Raw genomic sequence first — 22,122 nt, forward strand, 5'->3', positions numbered from 1 at the left:
TCTTCCTCCTACACTGACCAGCACTGAACTTCCTCATTTGCTCCCAAAAGACTGCTTCCTGGGCTAGCAAGATGCTGAGGCCAGCAGCAGGCTGTAGTATCTTCTACCGTTGCCAAAACTGACTTCCTGTCCCAGCCCCCTACTCCACCCTCCAGGACTCCTCAGAGCAGCCTCTCCTACTCACTTAACTTAGCCTTATCTTGAGGATGGATGACGGCACATGCCCTTAATCCCAGCAGACAGATCTCTGAGTTCAAGACCAGCCTCATCTGCAGAATGAGTTCTGGGGCAGCCAAGGCTACACATAAGCCCTGTGTGGAAAAAATAAAAGCCTCACCTCCATTAAGGGTAGGCTGCTGCCAAGGTCATTATCCCTGAAAAGGCTGTATTCCTGCTCAGCTATCACTGAGAGCCTTGTACTTAGAGCAATTTGCATCCCAGTGCCTGGCGTGTACATGAGGCTGTTGGACCACCGGGGCCCTCTAAAGGGATAGAACAGGGATCCTGGAGGAAATCACATTGAAGTTTCATAAGAGGCAGGGAGGCTCTGGCTGGGGAGTAGAGGCTCTGCCATCACTGGGCAGATTTAAGGCTGGTAGGGTTGGAAACAAGTCCTGTTTGAGGGTAGGAAAGATTGGAAAGGTTTTACTGCTGGCTGTAGGCAGTCCCACTAAGCAGGCTGGAGAGGCAACCAGTGGATGACTGGGGGTAGGGTAGAGAGCTTTGTGGTGTCACCCTAGCTCTGTTCTTCCCTCATTTCCTGTGGTAACAAAAGCAAGGGCCATGGAGCCCTCTGCGTGATGGCAGTGTACTTCCTGTACCCAGCAACGGCCCGCCCTGGGGAGGGACTAGCACAACTTTGACGATAAGGCCACCACAGGCTGACCTCTGAAGGAAGCAACTGAGCGGGACAAGGCCAGGCCAGCCCAGGCCAGGGTAACAGGTGTTCACTGCCACCTGCAGCTGCAGCCCCTTGCAGGCTAGGTAAGTGAAAGACCCAGGAGGATTTGCTTGCCCCCCTGCTCGGCCATTCTGTGCACAGCAGCCACACTTGCCACCACCCCAGAGACTTCTGTGGGTTTTACTTGCTGTGAGCTGTGGACCAGGACTTGCTTTCTGGGATAGGTGGGTTTGGCAGAGCTGTGAGTAGTTATCTAGCAGGGTGCTCTACAGTTAGTATTGGGCCTTGGTGTTCCCACCTGTGAAACCTAAGTTGGTTGGACAACGTGGGCTCTAAGGAACTGTCTCTTCAGCCCAAACATGATAGTAAGATGGTCTTATATTGCTGGATCACAGTAGCTCTCTGTACCAATGCCCCATGGGTACCCAGGGTACCATAGAGCTCCTGCTTATTTGTAGGCAGCCCAGTGTCTACTCACCTTTTCTCAGCAGAAGCAGCCGCAGCCATGGCAGGCATGAAGACAGCCTCCGGGGACTATATCGACTCTTCCTGGGAGCTGAGGGTGTTTGTGGGCGAGGAGGACCCTGAGGCCCAGTCTGTCACGCTCCGAGTCACAGGGGAGTCGCACATTGGTGGGGTGCTTCTGAAGATCGTGGAGGAGATCAGTGAGTCCCTGTGACCCTCTCTATCCAGTTTGGTGTAGCACACAGGCAGTCATGACAACTCTCCCTGTCTCTTCTGGGCCTTTCTTGCTTCTACTCATGATAACCTTGTCGCAATGACTCAGGCAACAGCTTAATTGTTTGGTTCCAAAGAAGATATTTCTTCAACTTCCCTCTCCATACTTCCTCCAGCTCCCGGCTCTGTCTAGTCTCCAAGAGACAGACAACATGGTCCCCTGTACATCTTGCCTATGCTGGGGCCTATTATGTTCCTGGAGTCTGGGATGACTAGGAGGTTCCTAGGGACCTGTGGCCTACTCTCCTAAATTTCCTCCCCAGCAAACTACTTGGCAGACTGCTGACAGTGGGTGAAAGACCCTGCCCCCACAGGAAGTTACGGCAGAGTAGGCTGTGGCGATATCAGTCACCCAGAAGGCCCCATGGGGTTTTTCATCAACCTTACCAGCAGAAAATGAGAATTATCACTTCCTGGGAGGATGGCAGGAAAGCCCCGATAGTCTGAGCCGGAAGACATCCCACCATGAACTCCCGATAGCCAGAGACGGAAGGCATCTCACCGTGAGCTTGTGTCCTAGGCCTCTGGAATTGGGACAGGGATAGAGGCAGGCTTTCTAGACTCAGCCAACCCTGTATGTGCATGCAGTCCAAGACAGGGACCAGAGTGACTAGGCAGGACAAGCCCCAACACAGCCAAATAACAGGGCTGAGGCGAAGAACGGAACTGTTGGAAGCAGGGCCCAAAGAGGCCGTGAAAGCAGAAGTGGGAACAGGGTTAGTCTCTCAGAAACTAGATGTCAGACGAAGCTGGAAACATGACATGGGTCAGGACAGAAGGGCTGGAGATGATAGGAGTCTAGGCCAAGAGCCCCAGGAGGGCTGAACACCCAGCCAGCTACACCTCACCATGCACCACTGCTGGATTCCTCAGGCCAAGTCACTTCAGTTCCCTGAAATAGGGGCATTATCCCCAACCCTCCACTGCCAGGCAGTCGTGAGGCTAACCTTCCTCATGGTAGCATGCTGCTACCAAATGCTGAGAGCTTCCTGGGGAGCCTGACAGTAGGAAGAACAGGAGATTTCCAGAGAGGCCTCTAAAATAAGGAAGAGATAGCCTTGATGCCAAGGACTCGAGGAGGCTTTGGGTTAGGGTCTCTGGACAATAAGGACACCTGGTTTGCGACAAGATGGGAAAGCAGCCCTGGTGGTTCCCTGACAGCCTGGGAGGCCCTGAGGCCTTCTTGAGGGACTAGGTGCCTCCTTTGGAAACAAGGGGCAGGGCTACGTTAAGGCAAAGCTTTGCAGGCCCCTTTATCTGAAGGAGAGGCAATTTGTAGTCAGGGAGACCCAAGCAGGCATCCGATCATCTGGGTGAAATGACGAGGGCTGCAGAGGCCAAACAGGCGGGGCAGAGGGACGGGTTTAGGAACGACATTAACAGTAACACAAGGGCCGGGCGGTGGTGGCGCAAGCCTTTAATCCCAGCACTTGGGAGGCAGAGGCAGGCGGATTTCTGAGTTCGAGGCCAGCCTGGTCTACAGAGTGAGTTCCAGGACAGCCAGAACTACACAGAGAAACCCTGTCTCGAAAAACCAAAAAAAAAAAAAAAAAAAAAAAAACAGTAACACAAGGAGGAGCTAGAAGTCAAAACCATGGTGCTGGAGTCTCACAGAGTCCTTGGTGGATGGATGATCTGGGAGGAATGGCTCCTCTGTCCAGCCACAGTGAGTGTCAGTACAACACTTGGAAGGTGGGGCTAGTCCTGCTGCTTTTAATCCTCTAGCACTGGTAATGAGGCCGGGTGAACAGGAGTCTAGAATGAGGAAGCAATGGATATCCCCCTTAGAGTGGAGATGCCATGCAGATCCTAGCAAAAGGTAGCGTCTGATGCCATAAAACAGGAGACCCCGGGCTGGAGAGATGGCTCAGCGGTTAAGAGCATAGACTGCTCTTCCAGAGGTCCTGAGTTCAAATCCCAGCAACCACATGGTGGCTCACAACCATCCATAAAGAGATTGGATGCCCTCTTCTGGTGTGTCTGAAGACAGCTACAGTGTACTCATAATAAAATAAATAAATACATCTTTAAAAAAAAAAAAAAAAAAACAGGAGACCCCAACCCTCAGAAGAGGACATGGCTGAGGACAGAGAGAGAGGTTTCAGACTAAATCCCTGGAAAAGAGAAAAGGGGTAGATGGGGCAGTCTCCTGAAGAGAACAAAGCCACAGTAAAGGTTGCTAGGCATGGAGACAGTCCCAACCCTAGTGAATATGCAGCCCACATCACAAAACCCTGTCTCAAGTTTAAAAACTAAAAGAAAAAGGCCAAGAGGAAGCCAGGTGTAGCAGCGCACGCCTTTAATCCAGTATTTGGGAGGCAGAGGCAGGTGGACCTCTGAGATCCAGGCCGACCTGGTCTACAAAGGAAGGCCAGGGTTATTCATTACACAGAAGAATTTCTGTCTTGAAAAACCAAAAACAGCCGGGCAGTGGTGGCGCACGCCTTTAATCCCAGCACTTGGGAGGCAGAGGCAGGCAGATTTCTGAGTTTGAGGCCAGCCTGGTCTACAGAGTGAGGTCCAGGACAGCCAGGGCTACACAGAGAAACCCTGTCTCGAAAAACAAAAGCAACAACAACAACAACAACAACAACAACAAAAAAGCAAACAAAAAATTCAGTGGGAGGTCCAGAGAAAGGCCTAGAAACTTAGCTGGTGGAGGGCTCGCCTAGCATACACAGCCCTGGGTTTGATCCTCAACACTGTATCAACCAGGCGTATATCTGTAAGCCCAGCTTTTGGGAGCTGGACACAGGAAGATCAATAGATAAGGGTTGTCCTCAGCTACACAGCCACTCCAAAACCCTGTCTGAAAACAAAACAAAACAAGAACCTAGAAGCCAAGAAATTGGGTCTCTGCAAATTCTAGGAGGCCATGTACCCATCGTAGCTTTTTGTCCCATTTGTTTCTGTATTCACACTTCTTTGGGGGAGGATGAGGCATCATCCTGTGTCATCTATTGTTAGGACCCAATTCTGGCTAGATGGCATTCATATTTCTAACTGCATGCTTCTCTTAAGTATCAAAATTGCACAACACTTTGCATATAGCAGCCATTGGTTAGCAGTCATGAGTCAGGGTGATCGATATGTCTTACGAACTAGAAAGCTGAAGCTAGAAAAGTTAAGCACCTTGACCCAGGAACTGGTAGGTACTGAAGGCCCAGAAGACCCACAGATGTTGATGCGGTGTGGTGGTACGCACTTTTAATCCCAGCACAAAAGAGGCAGATGTGGGTGGATCTCTGTGAGTTTGAAGCCAGCCTGGTCTACAGGACAAGTTCCAGTACAGCTAGGGCTACACAGAGAAAAACTGTCCCAAAAAAACTTAAACAAAAGAAAGAGAAAAAGAAAAAGACAGATATATATAGAGAGAAAGGACATTGAACCAAGCATCCCTCAGGACACACTGGGCTGTAAGGAGAAACTAAATAAGTATATGAGGTGAGGTCATTGACTTGGGGTGTCCATATTCTGGGTTGGGGGGCTCCCCTGAGGAAATAATGTAACAATTGAGCCCAGAAGGACTGGCAGGAGTCAGCTAGCAAATAGCCATTCCGCCATCACTTTGGAGCCAACCCAACCTGGCCTACCAATGGCTTCAGTGCTGGGACAGAGATAAAGAACAGAACGCTTGGCAGGGTCTTTGAAGGCCAATGGGCACCTTGGGTCCTCACAGATCGCAAGCAGGACTGGTCTGACCATGCCATTTGGTGGGAGCAGAAGAGACAGTGGCTGCTGCAGACACACTGGACGCTGGACAAGTATGGGATTCTGGCAGATGCCCGCCTCTTCTTTGGGCCGCAGCACCGACCTGTCATCCTGAGACTACCCAACAGACGTGTGCTGCGTCTTCGTGCCAGCTTCTCCAAGCCCCTTTTCCAGACTGTGGCTGCCATCTGCCGCCTCCTCAGTGAGTAGTGGGGCCCCTTTCCTTTCCCAGGCCCAGCTCTATAACCTTTTTCTTGCCATAGCCTGATCTCCAGTTTTCCGAAGGGCTGTGACCTCCCCCAAGGTGTCTATGTGGGAAGGTAGGGAGGTGACCTAGCAGAGCCTTGATACTGAGGTCTTATTCCCTTCAGGTATCAGGCACCCGGAGGAGCTGTCTCTGTTGCGTGCTCCAGAAAAGAAGGAGAAGAAGAAGAAGGAGAAGGAGCCTGAGGAGGAGGTGCATGACCTGACAAAGGTTGTCCTAGCCGGCGGTAAGTGAGCATGGCTAGCCTGGGCTGGGGCCACGGCGGAGTGAGGCATGTGATGTCCGGTCCATGGCCAGACCTGATTGAATCCACCTGCCCTGCAGGTGTGGCACCCACCTTATTCCGAGGCATGCCAGCACACTTCTCCGACAGCCCCCAGACTGAGGCTTGTTACCACATGCTGAGCCGGCCACAGCCAGCCCCTGACCCTCTCCTGCTCCAGCGCCTGCCAAGGCCCAGCTCCCTGCCTGACAAGACTCAGCTCCACAGCAGGTGCATGGCCCACACCTAGGTCACCCTACCCAAGGCCTAGCTGGCCTACACTCTGCCTCCTGCTTCTAGGCCCTTCTCTGTACCTTGACTCCGCTTCTGCCATACTCAGGTGGCTGGATTCATCACGGTGCCTCATGCAGCAAGGTATCAAGGCTGGGGATGTGCTTTGGCTACGATTTAAGTACTACAGCTTTTTTGACCTGGATCCCAAGGTGAGCTGGGTTCTGGAACTCGAGTGTCTAGCTCTGAGAGGTCAGCCCCTGGAGGGTTCAGCTTATCTGACCATGTGTTCATCTGTGCCTTTGTGTGTCGATCCTCCCAAGGCACCACAGGGCCCCCAGTGCCAAGGCAGATGGGGACAAGTCTCAGTGCTGGTTTCTTTAGAACCCGCCTACTCAGGGCTCATGGCAGAGACCTATGTAGACACCCAGAGACAGTGGTGGGTGCTGGGGAGTGTGGGTCTCTCGTGTAGAGAGGGAGGCCTGGTAGGTGGGGAAGGAGATTTGCAGGGTAGCCTGTGTGCCTTCTCCTAGGCTTCCCTGACTTTTTTCCTTTGCATCATTGCTGTCTAAGCTTCTGCTTCCACAAACTGCCCAGGTTCCCACAGGCTCCCCTTCACTGCAAACATGCACATGGTAGTCTTCAGAGCACTTGGTTTCAAGCTGTCCACAGAGACCCCCTGGTGCCTTCTACCCATACACGAAGGACACCTGCTGCCCATGCGGCCTGTTCCACGGTTATATCTCACCTACACTTTGTTTTGGTAATAAGGATTGGACCTAGGATTTCCTCATGCAAGACAAATGCTCAACTATTGAGCTACTATCCCAGGCTCTTTAAATTATTTTAATATTTTTTGTGTAAGTGTGTTTTTTCTGTATGTAGTATGTCCGCATAGCATTTTTGCCTGGTATCAATGGAGAGCAGAAAGGGTGTCAGATCCCCTGGAACTGGAGCTACAGAGGGTTGTGAACCACCGTATGGGTGCTGGAAACTGGACCTGGGTGCTCTGGAAGAACAGTGAGGAATCTTAATTGCTGGACCATCTCTCCAGCCCCGTTTTTTGTTTGTTTGTTTTGTTTGTTTTGTTTTTTAATTTGAAGTAGGGTCTTAGTAAGTTATCAAAATTGTGGCACTTGGCCTTGAATTCCTTCTGTAGCCCTGCCAGGCCTTGACTTTCCAGTCTTCCTGCTTGAGCAGTCCAGTGGCTGGGATTACAGGCCTGCATCTTACCTGTTCATTTGGGCATGGGCATAGGCAATGCCACTTCCTCTGGAATACTCTTTCTCTCTCAGCTTCTGTGCTACATGGGCTCAGGGTGTTTGCCTCTTCCTGCAGTAGTACACAGGCTCTTAGCTTTCATTCCTCCTCTCCTCACCTGTCTATTGTATGTACATGAAGGCAGAGGTCACGGTCTGGTGGTGTCTTCTATCATTGTCACAGAACCCATGATTCATCTGGCTGGGTGGTTAGCGAGGCCCAAGGTCTCTGCCTTGAGTGCTGGGATTATAGGCTGTTTACACGGGTGCTGGGGATGTGAGCTCTGGTCCTCGTGCTTCCACAGCAGATATTCTACAATTGAGCCATCTCCCCAGTCCCTTCTTCTTTTTTTTTTTTTAAATCATATTTCTTTATCTATTTGTGAGTGTATACGTATGTGTGTGTGTTTGTGTGTGTGTGTGTGTGTGTGTGTATGAGAGAGAGAGAGAGAGAGAGAGAGAGAGAGAGAGAGAGAGAGAGAGAGACTAAGAGAGAGAGACTAAGAGAGAAAGACTAAGAGAGAGAATGTGTGTTCTATGTGCTACACACAGTGCACTTGTGGAGGTCAGTGGACCAGGAGTTGGTTCTCTCCTCCGACCCTGTGGATCCCAGGGATTTAACTCAGGCTGCCAGGCTTGGTAGCAAGTACCCTGATCCACTGAACTATCTTGCTGGTCTTTTTAATAAATTGAATTTTATTAACTGATTTATATGATCAGTAAATCTTTATGGCATAAATTTTAGTGAGTCAGTACATGTAATAAAATGCATAATCGTCAAACCAGGGTAATAGGTATTTTAAATATTTTTTTAACATTTAGTTTTACTTTATGTGTTTTTGTGTTTTGCCTGAATGTATGTCTGTCAGCAAGTGTGTGCCTGGTGCACATGGAGTCAGGAAAGAGCATTGGATTGCCTGGAACTGGTGTCACAGTTGTGAGCTGCCATGTTGGCGCTGGGAACTGAGCCCAGTCACTCTGAAGAGCAGCAAGGGCTCTTCTTGCAGAGCCGTCTTTCACGGCCCTGTGCATCTTAAGATTGTTAAACAATCTTCACCATGCCCCGAGCAGTCAGAGACAGTTCCTCCTCTCTAGTTTTTGGTGTTTCTGCCTTCTTTAGCAAGGAATATATGTTAAAGAGTTTCTTATGAACTTATTTTTAGATTACTTATTTTGTGGGTACGCACATGTGGGTATGCTGAGGCAAGCATGTGGAGGCCCAAGGACAGCCCCTGGGAATCCATTCTCACCTTCCACCTTGCTGAAGCAGGGTCTCTCTCTACCCTCAAGCTTCCGGGCTTGTTTCTGTCCCCCATCTGCCTATGGGAGTACTGGCCTTGCAGTCACGGTCACCACACATAGCTTTCCCAGGTAGGCTCTTGACAGCAAACCTGGCACCAGGCTGGTGTGCCTACTGTTTTTAACCCATTGAGCCACTTCCGAAGCCCATAGTCGCTCAGGGGCAATCCTACTGCCTTTGCCTTCTGAACACTGCGTTTATGGCTATTCGTAAAATAGTTCTTTAATTATTTGGTTTTATTCCCTGATGCTGAATAAAATACTCTGAAAAAAGCAACTGAAAAAAAAGGGAGGGTTGGGCTGGAGAGATGGCTCAGCAGTTGAGAGCACTGACTACTCTTCCAGAGATCCCTGAGTTCAATTCCCAGCAACTACATGGTGGCTCACAACCATCTGTAATGGGATCTGATGCCTTCTTCTGGTGTATATCTGAAGACAGCCACAGTGTACTCATATACATAAAAACAAATAAATACTAAAAAAAAAAAAAAAAAAGAAAAAGAAGGGAGGGTTTATTCTAGCTTAAAGCTCAAAGTACCATCCGTCAATTCAGGGGAGTCAGGGCAGGAGCTTGAAGCAGTTGGTCACATGACACCCACAGCAATGAAGGAATGCCTCTGCTGCTCAGCTCCAGGCTCTATTTCACACAGTCCAGGACCGCCGCCGAGGGAGTGGTGCTCCATCCCCACAGTGGGTGGATCTTCCCATATCAACTAACATAAAGTAATTCCTACACACATGCCCAGAGGCCCATCTCCTGGGTGCTTCTAGTATAGTCAATTTGACAACTCTGACCATCACAGTATTATAAAATCTTGTTTACTCCAGCTTGAGGCAGAGCCCAGAGGTAGAATAGCTGCCTAGCCTGTGTAAGACCCTGGGGTGATCAACATTGGCAAACAGATCAAGTATAAAAATCCTTGTTTGGAGATGAAGATAAGGTCCTGAGAAAACAGTCTGACCCCTCCAAAGTTTGCCTCTAACCTCATTGATGTCTGGCTACAGCTGCAGTCCTAGTGTAGGCTCTGATGCCCACGTCCTGTGAGGCTTTGCTTTCTCCCACGTCCTGTGGACTCTGCCTGCTCTCACTGCCCCCTTCTGCTCCTCCCAAGCCTCTGCTGGTCTCCAGCTCAGTCTCCCACTGCCTCCCAGTGACTTGGATGCCTCTGCTTCTCCACCACACGTGCCTGGTCTCTGAGACAGCAGGCAGCTCTGTGCGGTTTGCTCCCACCCAATACGGAACCACATTTTCTCCAGCCCTACATGCTCTCAGCACTAGCAGCAAAGCCATTCTCTGCTTCACTCTGCCTTAACCCAGATCCTATTCTCTGGGAAATGTAGACTTGAACAATATAGGGTTTTATTTTAGTGTAGACTTTCTCTTTTTTTTTTGGTTTTTTGAGACAGGGTTTCTCTGTATAGCCCAGGCTGTCCTGGAACAGCCCAGGCTGTCCTGGAACTCACTCTGTAGACCAGCCTGGCCTCGAACTCGGAAATCCTACTGCCTCTGCCTCCCAAGTGCTGGGATTAAAGGCGTGCGCCACTACCGCCTGGCGACTTTCTTTCTTATTTATCTATTTATTTAAAAGACTTACTTGTTTTATGTAAGTGCACTGTTGCTCTCTTCAGACACACAGAAGAGGGTATCTGATTCCATTACAGATGGTTGTGAGCCACCATGTGGTTGCTGGAATTGAACTCAATGAAGAACAGCAGACAGTGCTCTTAACCCCTGAACTATCTCTCCAGCCTGCTTTTATTTATTTCTTGTGTATTGGTGGTTTACCTGTATGTACATCTGTATGGGTGTGTCAGGTCCCCCGGAACTGGAGTTACAGACAGTTGTGAGTTGCCATGTGGGTGCTGGGAATTGAACCTAGGTTCTTTAGAAGAGCAGCCCGTACTCTTAACCATTGGGCCATTTCACCAGCCCTGTATTTTGTCTTATAGCCACAAAATTTCAGCAGGATAGCCTGCTGTCCCGGGACTTACTTATAGTCCAGGTTGGCCCCAAACTGGAAGCAATCCTTCTGCTTTAGCCTCCCAAGTGCTATACCTGACAGGCATGTGCCACATGTCCTGTTGTGTGTGTGCTGGAGCTGTAGCCCAGAGCCTGTGTATGCTAGGCGAGTTCTCTGCCATTCTGCTAAATTCCTTCCTTCTTCCTTATCCCCTGCCTTCAATGGAGTCTCATTTGTTACCTATGATAGTTTTGAACTTAAGCCAAAGCTATCCTTCTGCCTCAGTCTCTTGGATAGCTGGGATTTCTGTGTTCGTTCCTGAACCCAGATCCCTAGTCCTTGACCTTGCACTTTTGCACACAGCTATTGGTTGTGAGAAAGATGAAGACTCAGCTGTCCTAGCCTCTCCCCCTCCACACAGCACACACATTTCTAAGTCTTACTAATCTAGTGGTGTTTATAGTGTTTGGTGAAAACAGGCTATGTCTACGAATAGTAACATGTAAACAGTGTTCTTAGCAGAACACACAATAGCTGTGTTCATATTTCCCTTCATGGTCAAACTTCTTTGGAGCAGGTAGGCGACATGTGTGTGTCGTGGGTTGAACCCGGGACTTGCAGGGCTGGGTTCCTCCTCCACTGAGCTCTACCTACACACAAAGGTAACTGTCCATAGTGATAAGAGAGGCTACAAAGGACTACCTGGACATTCCCCACGTACTGTGACCTGCTGCTGGGGTTTGCACAGGAGATCTTAACCCAGGCCTTCCTCCCAATATCTAGCACAGTACCACTTTCAGAGCAGGTGAGCAAAACCAGGCCTGGTGGTGGAATCTCAGCAATATGGGAGGCTGAAGCTAACTAGCAATCATAATAATGATAGTTATTATTATCATTATATACATGCATACATCTATCCATCTATCCATCTATCCATCCATTCATCCATCCATCCATCCATCCATCCATCTATCCATCTATCCATCCATCCATCCATCCATCCATCATCCATCCATCCATCCATCCATCCATCCATCTATCTATCTATCTATCTATCTATCTATCTATCTATCTATCTATCTATCTATCTCTTAGTGGGGTCAAACTATTTTTTCATTATCTGTGGAGGTGGGACTGAAGAAGAGCACCAAGAAAGCTGGGCAGACAGCTCCAGGTCCTGGCCTGGGAGAAGAGCTCCTTTGCTTAACTATTGCTGTCCCCTGTACTTTAAGCCATCTTTAGGTAACTAGTAATGTCCTACCCAGTGTATATTTTTCTCCCTCCCTCCCTCCCTCCCTCCCTCCCTCCCTCTCTTTCTCTTTTTTTCTCTCTCCTGTGTCTTTCTCTGTGTGTCTCTCTCTCCTTGTCTCTCTGTCTTGTGTGTGTGTGTTTGTGTGTATGAGACAGACAGAGTGACACAGAGAGACAGAGAGAGTGTGTAGTCATGGATAGTCTGTAACTTGCTATGTAGACCAGGATGGCTTTAAAACTCACAGAGATTCACCTGCTTCTGCCTCTCAAGTGGTGGGATTAAAGGCATGCCACACTGTGTGGTGCTACACTCCTTTCATGCCAGTATTCAAACTCAGGAGGCAGAGGCAGGAGAATTTCTGTGAATTCAAAGTTAGCCTGGTCTACATAGCAAGTTACAGACTATCCATGACTACACACTCTCTCCTTGTCTCTCTGTCTTGTGTGTGTGTGTTTGTGTGTATGAGACAGACAGAGTGACACAGAGAGACAGAGAGAGTGTGTAGTCATGGATAGTCTGTAACTTGCTATGTAGACCAGGCTAACTTTGAATTCACAGAAATTCTCCTGCCTCTGCCTCCTGAGTTTGAATACTGGCATGAAAGGAGTGTAGCACCACACAGTGTGGCATGCCTTTAATCCCACCACTTGAGAGGCAGAAGCAGGCGAATCTCTGTGAGTTTTAAAGCCATCCTGGTCTAAATAGTGAGTTCCAAGACAGCCAGGGCTACATAGTAAGACCCTGTCTCAAAAACAACAACAACGCCATGTTCTCACTCTATTCCAGGCTGTTCTAGAATTCACTATGTCACTCAGCCTGGTCTGGAATTTGTGATAATCCTCCTGCTTCAACCTCCCAAATTATGGGATTACAGAGAAAAACCACCATACTCCACTAGTTCCAATCCTTCCCCCAGCATTACCAGTCTGTGGTTGGTTGAATCAGGGTCTGGAGCCTGCAGATGTGAGGCTGAATGTACATCTTGGGGACACTGTGTTCATCTATTTCAGAGGAAAAAAGGTAGGACTCAGGGCACACAGACACCGCCAAGGTAGGACCTCCTCCGTTAACAGAAGACAGTTTTGGTGACCCCAGGCTCAGCAGCACTTGGTACTTGGTTTCTTTGACAGCGCAGCCACCACGCCAAAAAACTCTCCCACAGCATCGCTGTGTAGTCTCACATGCCAAAAGTGCCACCAATATTGAACAGTTAATTTTGGTCATTATTGTACGTGGTGTACAACCACCATCACAGCCAGTATTAAGCCATTTTTTATTTATTTTTTTTTGCTGTTGTAGAGAAGTCTCTATCACCCATTTCTAGTTTTCTATCCTCAACACCCACCCTGGAGAACTATCAGCCTGACTTTCCCTGTGACCTTGATTCACACTTCCCCAGTGACTAATGGAGTCCGGCTCTTTTTTAGCTATGAGAGAGAGAGAGAGAGAGAGAGCGAGAGAGAGAGAGAGAGAGAGAGAGAGAGAGCTCCTGAATCCACTTCTCCACTCTATGTGTTGCCTTAAATTTTCTTGCATTTTGACAGGGTTTCTCTGAGTAGCTGTCCTGGAACTTACTCAGTAAACCAGGCTGGACTCATACTCAGAGCTCTGCCTGCCTCTGCCTCCTGAGCACACTGGGATTCACACTGGGATACACACATTCGCCACCACACCCTACTTGCCTTTTGATTCTCTTACAGTTTGAGAAACCATTCTGTTCTGCCGTTGTTTTTTGTGATTGTGACAGTCTTACGTAGCCCAGGCTGGCCTCAGTTGCACATGTTGACCCTCTTGCTTCCTCTTCCAAAGTATTGGATTATGAGCTAGCCCACTAGGCTCAGTTTCTTGCAACACTGGGAATCGAACCAAGAGCTCTGCTCATCCAAAGCTGTCTCTCTTCTCTTTGCCTATGTGTGTGTTGTTAACTATTCTTTTTCTTTCATTAATTAATTTATTCATTCACTTTACATCCTGATTGCAGCCCCTTCCTTTGGTTCCCCCCTTTTGCCTGCTTGTGGATCCTGTCCCCCTGAGATGCCTTGTCCTCTCTCAGTGGGAGAGGATGTCTGTGCCTAGTCCTGTAATGACTTGATGTGCCAGGGTTGGGTGATACCTGGGGTGGGGGTTCTCCCCTTTTTCATTGTTCTCAGGCCTAGTGAGTCTCCAGGTGTCCCTGCCCTTGACTCTAGAGTCCTTTCACTCCTTCTTCCCTTTGGTGGCCCACTGTCAGCCTGCGGGACTCTGTCCTGTGGGTCACTTCCTAGAGAAAATGCTGGAGTGCTTTCCTGTGGCCTGTATGAGCTACCCCAGAGGGAACTGTCTTCTTTCTACTCTTGAGCAGCTCATTCAGGGGTGGGCGGTCTTGCTCCTCACTTGCCTGTTCTTAGGAGGAGGCTGGCCTGTGGCTTGTCGCACAGTAGAGTAGACATTTATAGAGAGCTGCACTGCCTGCCTTGGCATCAGGCAGGTCGGCAGGGTAGAGATGGGGTCTGCTGCTCACGTGGCTGAGCTTGGCTATCCAGCACAGGAACCATCTGACTAGCTGAGCCTCCCCTTCCCCTGCTGCTCCAGACAGACCCGGTACGGCTGACCCAGCTGTATGAGCAGGCCCGCTGGGACTTACTAACAGAGGAAATCGACTGCACTGAGGAGGAGATGATGGTGTTTGCTGCCCTGCAGGTGCCAGGGGCCCAGGGCTGATGGGGTGCAGGGTCGAAAGGCCTCCCAGGAAAATGGAGTGGGTCCATTTTCAAAGAAGTCCCTCTGACTTCTCTCCCCCCGCCCCAGGATAGTCTTCATGGGTGCTCTGTGGGACAGATGGCCTCAGACTCAGCTCTAACTGACTATGTGTCCCTAGTACCACATCAACAAACTGACCCTGAGTGGGGATGTAGGGGAGTTGGCCTCTGGGGACCTGGGGCTGGATGACCTGGATGCAGCCCTGAACAATCTGGAGGTGAAGCTGAAGGGGTCAGCACCCTCAGACATGCTGGTGAGGAGGGGCTTGGGCCTGGGAATAGGGCTGGGGTCAGGGTCCGAAAGGGCATCCAAGGCCCCCTCTGACTTGTCTCCTCTCCCAGGATAGCCTCACCACCATCCCAGAACTCAAGGACCATCTCCGAATCTTCCGGTTAAGTGTAGGGCCTGCCTAGTGAGAGTGGAGGAGGGGTAAGGCAGGGAGGCTAAGGCTCACAAACTTCCGGCTCTCCCCAGGCCCCGGAAGCTGACCCTGAAGGGCTACCGTCAGCACTGGGTGGTATTCAAGGACACCACATTGTCCTACTACAAGAGCCAAGATGAAGCACCGGGGGACCCTATCCAGCAGCTCAACCTCAAGGGTAAAGGAATTTGGGTAGCAACTGCTCTCAGTCTGTTTCCTCCTTGGGGTCCTGGGTGGGCACTGTCTACCCTGAGGAAGCTGTAGGTGGTGAGGCTGGCTTTCAGACAGGCGCCTCTTAGAAAGCCACCTCCTTTTTCTTGCAGGCTGTGAGGTGGTCCCTGATGTAAATGTCTCCGGCCAGAAGTTCTGCATCAAACTCCTGGTACCCTCACCAGAAGGCATGAGTGAGATCTACCTGAGGTGCCAGGATGTGAGCATGCTGGACCAAGGGGGGATCAGGAGTGAGAGGGGCAGTGGGTAGGAGTGAAATTGCACTCAGGGTAAAAGTAAATATGGCCAGCACTTACTCGCCAACCCCCTCTGTCCTTACTCCAGGAACAGCAGTATGCACAGTGGATGGCTGCCTGCCGACTGGCCTCCAAGGGCCGTACCATGGCGGACAGCAGCTATGCCAGCGAGGTGCAGGCCATTCTGGCCTTCCTCAGCCTGCAGCGGGCAGGCGGGGGCAACGGAGGCTCAGGGAACAAACCTCAGGGTCTTGAAGCCTCTGCCGAGGGCCTTAACCCCTATGGCCTTGTAGCTCCTCGATTCCAGCGGAAGTTCAAGGCCAAGCAGGTGCCTGAGGGAGTGGGGATGGGGACCGCTGCGTTTCCCAGCCACCCTTGATCCCTGGACCACAGAGCACTCTCCCTTAGGGAATCCTTGTATCCACACCTTCCCAATCCTGCCATGCCCGCACCCAGACTCCCCCGGAAGGGTTCCAGGTCCGTTGTAGGACCGGATTCAGTCACATCTGCACTTTGGTGGCACCACAGTGGCCACTTTCTCTTGTTCGAGGCCTGGGGTACTGTGCCTTCAGTCAGCAGGGCACACAGGTGGGGGAAGTCAGGGACTTTGGATAAGGGGAAGCCCTGTCAATCCCTTACTAATATGGCCCTACAGCTCACCCCACGGATCCTGGAAGCTCACCAGAATGTGGCCCAACTATCACTGACCGAGGCCCAGCTGCGCTTCATCCAGGCCTGGCAATCCTTGCCTGACTTCGGCATCTCCTATGTGATGGTCAGGTAGGATTCCAGTCCTGCCAAGCACTCTGCTCTCACTTGCTGCCAGATACTGTGTGCTCGTATATATACCAAGTGGGCCCCGGGCACTCAATCCAAACCTGTTCTGCGGATATCTCTCTCCCTGGGGGTTGTGTGTATTCTCTAATGTATACTCTCATAGATATATCCAAGAGATAGAACCCATGCCAGGCAAGCAGAAGACCCAGGGCTTGTCTCAGCTCTGTTCTGGAACCTTTCCTCTCTGGGCCTTGGCCAGCTGTCCTGCAGAACAGCTCCCATGGGAAGGTGTTATAGGGAGGTCCCTGAGAACCCAGTTCCCGAGTCTGCAGATCGATGAATGGCCTGGTTAATGATGACATGCGCAATCATCACTAATCATCACTGGAGACACGAGCTATTTGCTTAATGGTACTCTGATAACCCCGCCTTGGACGAACTTGTGTATTTGAGGGTAACCTCAGGTGTTCCTCAGGGGCTGCCCAACTTGTTTTTCTTTTTTACATTTTTTAAGATTTAGTTCTGGCAGCAGATGGTGGCACAGGCCTTTAATCCCAGCACTTGGGAGGCAGAGGCAGGTGGATTTCTGAGTTCGAGGCCAGCCTGGTCTACAGAGTGAGTTCCAGGACAGCCAGGGCTACACAGAGAAATCATTTTGGAAAACAAACAAAAATAAACAACGATTTAGTTTTTAGTGTTTGTTTTTTGACTTTTTAGTGTATGAATGTTTTGCATATATATGTATATATATATATGTATATATATGTGTGTGTGTATATATATATTTATATATATATATGTGTGTGTGTATGTGTATGTATATATGTCCTGCATGCAGTGCCCACAGAGGCTTCCAGAAGAGGCACCAGATCCCCTGGAACTGGAGTTATGAGCCACCATGTGGGTGCTAGGAACTAAACCTGGGTCTTCTGCAAGTGTTCCTAACAGCTGAGCCATCTCCCTAGCTCCTTTGTTTTATTCAATGTATTTATCTTGTGTGTGTCCACATGTGGCAGTCAGAGAACAACTTACAGGAAACTGGTTCTCTCTTTCTGCCATGTGGGTTTGGGGGATAAACTCGGCTCATTGGGCTTGAAGGGGGCTGAGTCATCTTGCTGGTCCTATTTTTTCTTTATTCATATTTATTTGTGTATGAGTGTACACGTGTGTATGTCTGTGCACCACATGTGTCCATGGTGCCCTTGGAGGCCAGAAGGCATTGGAGTCCCCTGGAACTGGAGTTACAGGTGATTGTGAGCCACCATATGGGTGCTGGGAACTGAACTTGGGTCCTTTGTAAGAACAGCCAGTGTTCTTAATTGCTGAGCCATCTCTCCAGTGCTTCCCGCCCCCCCCCCATATTTTTTCTTAATGTTCTTATTTTAAATCTGTGTGTGTGTATCTGTAGCATGTATGTGGGGGTCGGAGGATAGCCCTTTAGGTCAATCTTTACCTACCACCTTGTTTGAGATAAGAGTTCTTACTGACTACCGTGTGGCTAGCTGGCCCCAGACTTTCCAGTCTCTGCCTCCCATTTTGCTGTAAGCACACTATTGATGTATTAGATTTGCAAGGGTTCTGTATTTTCACACATCTGTGGCAAGAGCCATTATCCACTGAACAATCTCTCCCAGCCTGTCTACCCTGTTTTTGAGACAAGGAGACAAGGTCTCATACTGGCCTGGAATTCATAGAGTAGGGTGGGCTGGCTGACCAAGAAGCCCCAGAGATCTCAAGCACTCATGGGTCTTTATATGCACAAGGCAGGTGCTTTATGGACTTGGGCATTGTCCCTGCCCTTCCTGGTTTTGAGACAGAGTGCCTTTCACCATGTATGGAGATCTGAAGTGAACTCCTGCCTCAGCCCCTTTGCTGGGGTGACAGATCTACAGTACCATACCTGCCTAGCATAAGTCCAGGAATAATTGCATTTTTTCAAAGTAGGAGCTTAAGGCTAAGAAAAGTGGAGTGGCTGGCCACCTCAGGCTCAGCAGCTGCAGAGCTGCAGACCTGGGGCAGACAGGTGAGGCTGTTCCCCACCCTGAGGTCTCTGCAGCAATATACACGTGGGGTGTGTTCCAGGGCCATACGCAGTGTAGCTCTCACTCACGTCCTTTGTCCCTGGCATCAGGTTCAAGGGCAGCAGGAAAGATGAGATCCTGGGCATTGCCAACAACCGCTTGATCCGAATTGACCTGGCTGTGGGTGACGTGGTCAAGACCTGGCGCTTCAGCAACATGCGGCAATGGAACGTCAACTGGGACATACGGCAGGTAGGCCCCAAGGGAGGCCAGGGACAGGGAGCCAGCTCAGACCCAACCAGGGCAGGGTAGAGGCTGCTGCTTGTTGTTCCAGCTCACTGAACCTGTGACAACCCATCTGCAGGTGGCCATTGAGTTTGATGAACACATCAATGTGGCCTTCAGCTGTGTGTCTGCTAGCTGCCGCATCGTGCACGAGTACATCGGGGGCTACATTTTCCTGTCCACTCGAGAACGGGCCCGAGGGGAGGAGCTGGATGAGGATCTGTTCCTGCAGCTTACAGGAGGCCATGAAGCCTTCTAAAGGCAGCCCCAGCTCCACTCACCACCTCCAGGGACCCTCCCAAGGCCACACCTACCTGAACTCACTGCTCATCACTCCCAGCCTGTACCCTGGTGGGCACCCTCACTTGTCACCAGGCAGGCCAGGGCCCTCGCTGGGGTAGATACTACCACCACCCAGTCTAGGGATGATGGGCCCTGAGCCACACAGAGCCCCTCCTCTTGCCCTGTTGGCAAAAGCTCACACCCCTGACTATATTTAGTCCCTAAGCACATGACGAATGCCAGACACAGCTAAGGAACAAGGAATCCTGGTTTGAAGCTGGACTTTCTTTCTGTGTTTGTTTCAGTTTTTTTAATAAATAAATATTTTATTGTTGGGTCTTTCTTCTTCCTCGTCTGGAACTGTGCTTGGGGCCACTCTGAGACCCTGTCTCTTTATCACCAGCCAGGGAGAGAGGCTTTCCTGAGGTAGAGACAAAAGTTGCTATGAGAAAGGAACATTTGCCTAAGGTGTGGAGCTTTCAAAGAGCTTGAGGGCAAAGGGCACGAGGTGGGTGATGGTTTGCTTCTCACGGATAGGTCGGAGCTGCAGGGCCTCCTTGAAGTACTTGGGAAGCAGGAAGCCTTCAGCATTCCCTGGAGTCAGGATCACCCCGTTGGCAGAGCGGAAGAAAGAGATTCCATCTGCTCACAGAGCTAGAGATGTGACTGGTGCCCCTCTCTGACAGGGAGAGCCCCTGCAGGGCCCACACTTACCTGTGAGGGCTAGGGGTCCATCGATGAACACTGCCACTTCACAATTTGGACGAATGCCTGCAGGGACAACTAGATTGGGGCCCTCTAGTGGGGTGGGGAGATGCTGCCCCATGTAAGGCTATGTGGTGACTGCTCACAAAAGAAGCTTGCTGGGGACCTGGGAGGACAGAATAGATGATGGTGACACTGACCACTGATGACACCAGGGTCCCCAGGCAATCCTGAGGCCAAGTGGATGTGCGTCCTTCCTTGGCGTGACAAGCCCTTCAGTAGAATAGATGGCCAATGCTTCCAGAATGTACCATGGACTAGCGTCAGGGGCAGGGCTTGTGGTGTCTCCAGGGGCATCAGTTCCAACTCAGGGACCTGTGGATAAGTGTGTGAATGGGCATCAGTGAGCCCCCTGTCATGAACTGGAGCCCCACCTGACTCCCCACCTGCCCTTTGGCACCCACTTGTAAGGAGTGGCCTTGATTGGCTCTGATGAGGGGCCCAGTGCTCGGCTCGCCTGGTTGCAGGGTAAACCGCTGCTTTTCATTGGTTTCCACCACAAGCTGCACATCCTCAATTGAGAAGCTGTGGAACTGGGGCAGCTCCAGGAGGGCTTGCAGGGGCACGAAGCCATCTACAGGCAGCCAGGGGGGGTACGCTCAGGAGGCAGGGCTATAGTCACCAGGGAGCCCCAGGCAGCTGGAACAAAGGCTAGCCTGGGAGATCACATGAGCTTCCTTTCTGTGACTTTCAGGAAGGCTTTCCTTTTTGGGTTTCACATTGTTTGTTTGTTCGTTTGTTTTCTTTCCCCCACTAGACAGGGTGTGAACAACAACAAAAAAGCCGGGCGGTGGTGGCGCACGCCTTTAATCCCAGCACTTGGGAGGCAGAGGCAGGCGGATTTCTGAGTTCGAGGCCAGCCTGGTCTACAGAGTGAGTTCCAGGACAGCCAGGGCTACAGAGTGAGTTCCAGGACAGCCAGGGCTACACAGAGAAACCCTGTCTCAAAAAATAAAATAAAATAAAATAAAATAAAATAAAATAAGATAAAATAAAATAAAGGTGTGAACCGCCACCACACAGCCCTTGTTTTGTTTTTTTCTGTGTTGGTGATTGAAGCCAGAGCTTTGCACCAACTGGGAGAGGGCTCTACTAAGGAGACACGTTTCTATCCCAGGACTCATTTTATCTAACTTACAAGAGACGGTGACCAGCTTCATGGTGGACATGTTGGTAGATGCCTATAAGCCTAGCACCTGAGAGGTGCAGGCAAAAGAATCAAGAGCTCAAGGTGAGGCCAGCTTAGACTACATGACATCTTGTCCCAAAAATGAAAAATGGTGCTTTATAGATGGTGCCACAATTACGAGCACTGGCTGTTGGTCATAAGGACCTAGGGTCGGATTCCCAGCTCTCACGTGGCAGCTCCCACTCTATTGGATGCAATGCTCTTCTGGCCTCCACAGAACCAAGTATGTATGTGGTGCAGGCAAAACACTCATGCACATAAAAGATAAAGAAAAAAACACTACAAAAAGAAAACAGACTAGCATATCTGCTTCAGGGAGAGTAACATAGCTAGGTATTGAATGGTCCAGAGTGGCCATTCAATAAACATCAGTTGCTTCAGTATGCCCCTGTCCATTCTTGGGAAGTGTTTACTGGGCCAGTTGGCTGAAAGGGACATCATGAGGCCCAGCCTAGACAGGGCTTCTCTTCTAGGAGGTATGAAAGAGGTTCTGGGCCTTGTTTTTCCTGTACACTCGGAGGGTGTGTCTGTTTATTCTGCGTTCCTCTTGGAGCAGTGTTAAGAATTAAAGTTGAGAAGACAGAGGTTCCAGTTGCTCCCTGGGCTCCCACCATCCCTCCCAGCCTCTAGCGTGCTTACTTACCAGCTCGCATGGGAAGTCCCAGCTTTAAGGCCCCGTGGCGAAGGGCATAAGACAGAGCCTTAGACAACTGCACACCTCGGTCCTGAAAGAGTCCAGTGATAGTCTGGGTTTCAGTAACCAGTCCTGAATGTCCTACTGCAAAGGTAGGCCAGAACAGCTCCCATGGTGCTGCAGTCTACTCCACCAAGAAGCTAAGACTCAGGGTCTCTCCCATGTTCTCTCATAGTGGGTAAGGCTGGAAAGGTGCGCACCTGTTCCCGGGATGTATGAGTCCTTCTACCTTCCTGCCTCCTTCCTCCAGGGGCGTTCATGACCAAGACTTGTAGGGAGCAGGGAGTGTGGCTCTGTCCAGAAACTTACAAAAGCTCAGGGTAAGGACCACACTGTTCATCCCACCCTAGTTCACACAAGGGAACCTGAAGCCCAGCAGGCGAGACTTGCTCAAGGTCACACTGGCAGCCTCGAGGCCCGAGGGATCCGAACCAGACCTCGAGCCCTGAAATCAGATCGCAGCACGATTGCCGAGTGCACGGGCTGGCGTGCGGGTTGACACGAAGGAGAAGAGGTCGGCGTAGACCTGAAGCGCTCAATTGCGGAGGGCAGGATCGGCCCGGACACTGACTGGCCAATGGGAAGCCACGAAAGAAAGGGGCG

The 22,122-nt window shown here is 50.4% G+C and overlaps 2 protein-coding genes across 3 annotated transcripts; one reads left to right on the forward strand and one right to left on the reverse strand.

Annotated features, from left to right (window-relative positions):
* Positions 1-784: 784 nt before the first annotated feature.
* Fermt3 (fermitin family member 3) lies at positions 785-19,217 on the forward strand. Of its 2 annotated transcripts, none has more exons than XM_028771202.1 (15): positions 785-984; positions 1,390-1,566; positions 5,319-5,552; positions 5,722-5,841; positions 5,940-6,108; positions 6,218-6,320; positions 14,451-14,558; positions 14,737-14,871; positions 14,960-15,009; positions 15,093-15,217; positions 15,363-15,469; positions 15,595-15,834; positions 16,162-16,286; positions 18,415-18,556; positions 18,669-19,217. In XM_028771202.1, exons 2-15 carry the CDS (start codon positions 1,407-1,409, stop codon positions 18,846-18,848), a joined length of 1,998 nt encoding a protein of 665 aa, XP_028627035.1. In that variant the 5' UTR covers positions 785-984; positions 1,390-1,406; the 3' UTR covers positions 18,849-19,217. The 2 variants fall into 2 exon arrangements, with proteins under 2 accessions (XP_028627035.1, XP_028627034.1); XM_028771201.1 differs by having other exon boundaries at positions 1,393-1,566.
* Positions 19,138-22,108, reverse strand: Trpt1 (tRNA phosphotransferase 1). The gene is made up of 7 exons (XM_028771205.1): positions 21,720-22,108; positions 21,469-21,550; positions 20,041-20,210; positions 19,777-19,951; positions 19,586-19,642; positions 19,403-19,513; positions 19,138-19,292 (listed from the first exon to the last, which is right to left on the reverse strand). Exons 1-7 carry the CDS (start codon positions 21,777-21,779, stop codon positions 19,198-19,200), a joined length of 750 nt encoding a protein of 249 aa, XP_028627038.1. The 5' UTR covers positions 21,780-22,108; the 3' UTR covers positions 19,138-19,197.
* Positions 22,109-22,122: the final 14 nt, after the last annotated feature.

This window comes from Grammomys surdaster, unplaced genomic scaffold (genome assembly GCF_004785775.1).
Source record: "Grammomys surdaster isolate TR1022 unplaced genomic scaffold, NIH_TR_1.0 205, whole genome shotgun sequence".
NCBI lineage: Eukaryota > Metazoa > Chordata > Mammalia > Rodentia > Muridae > Grammomys > Grammomys surdaster.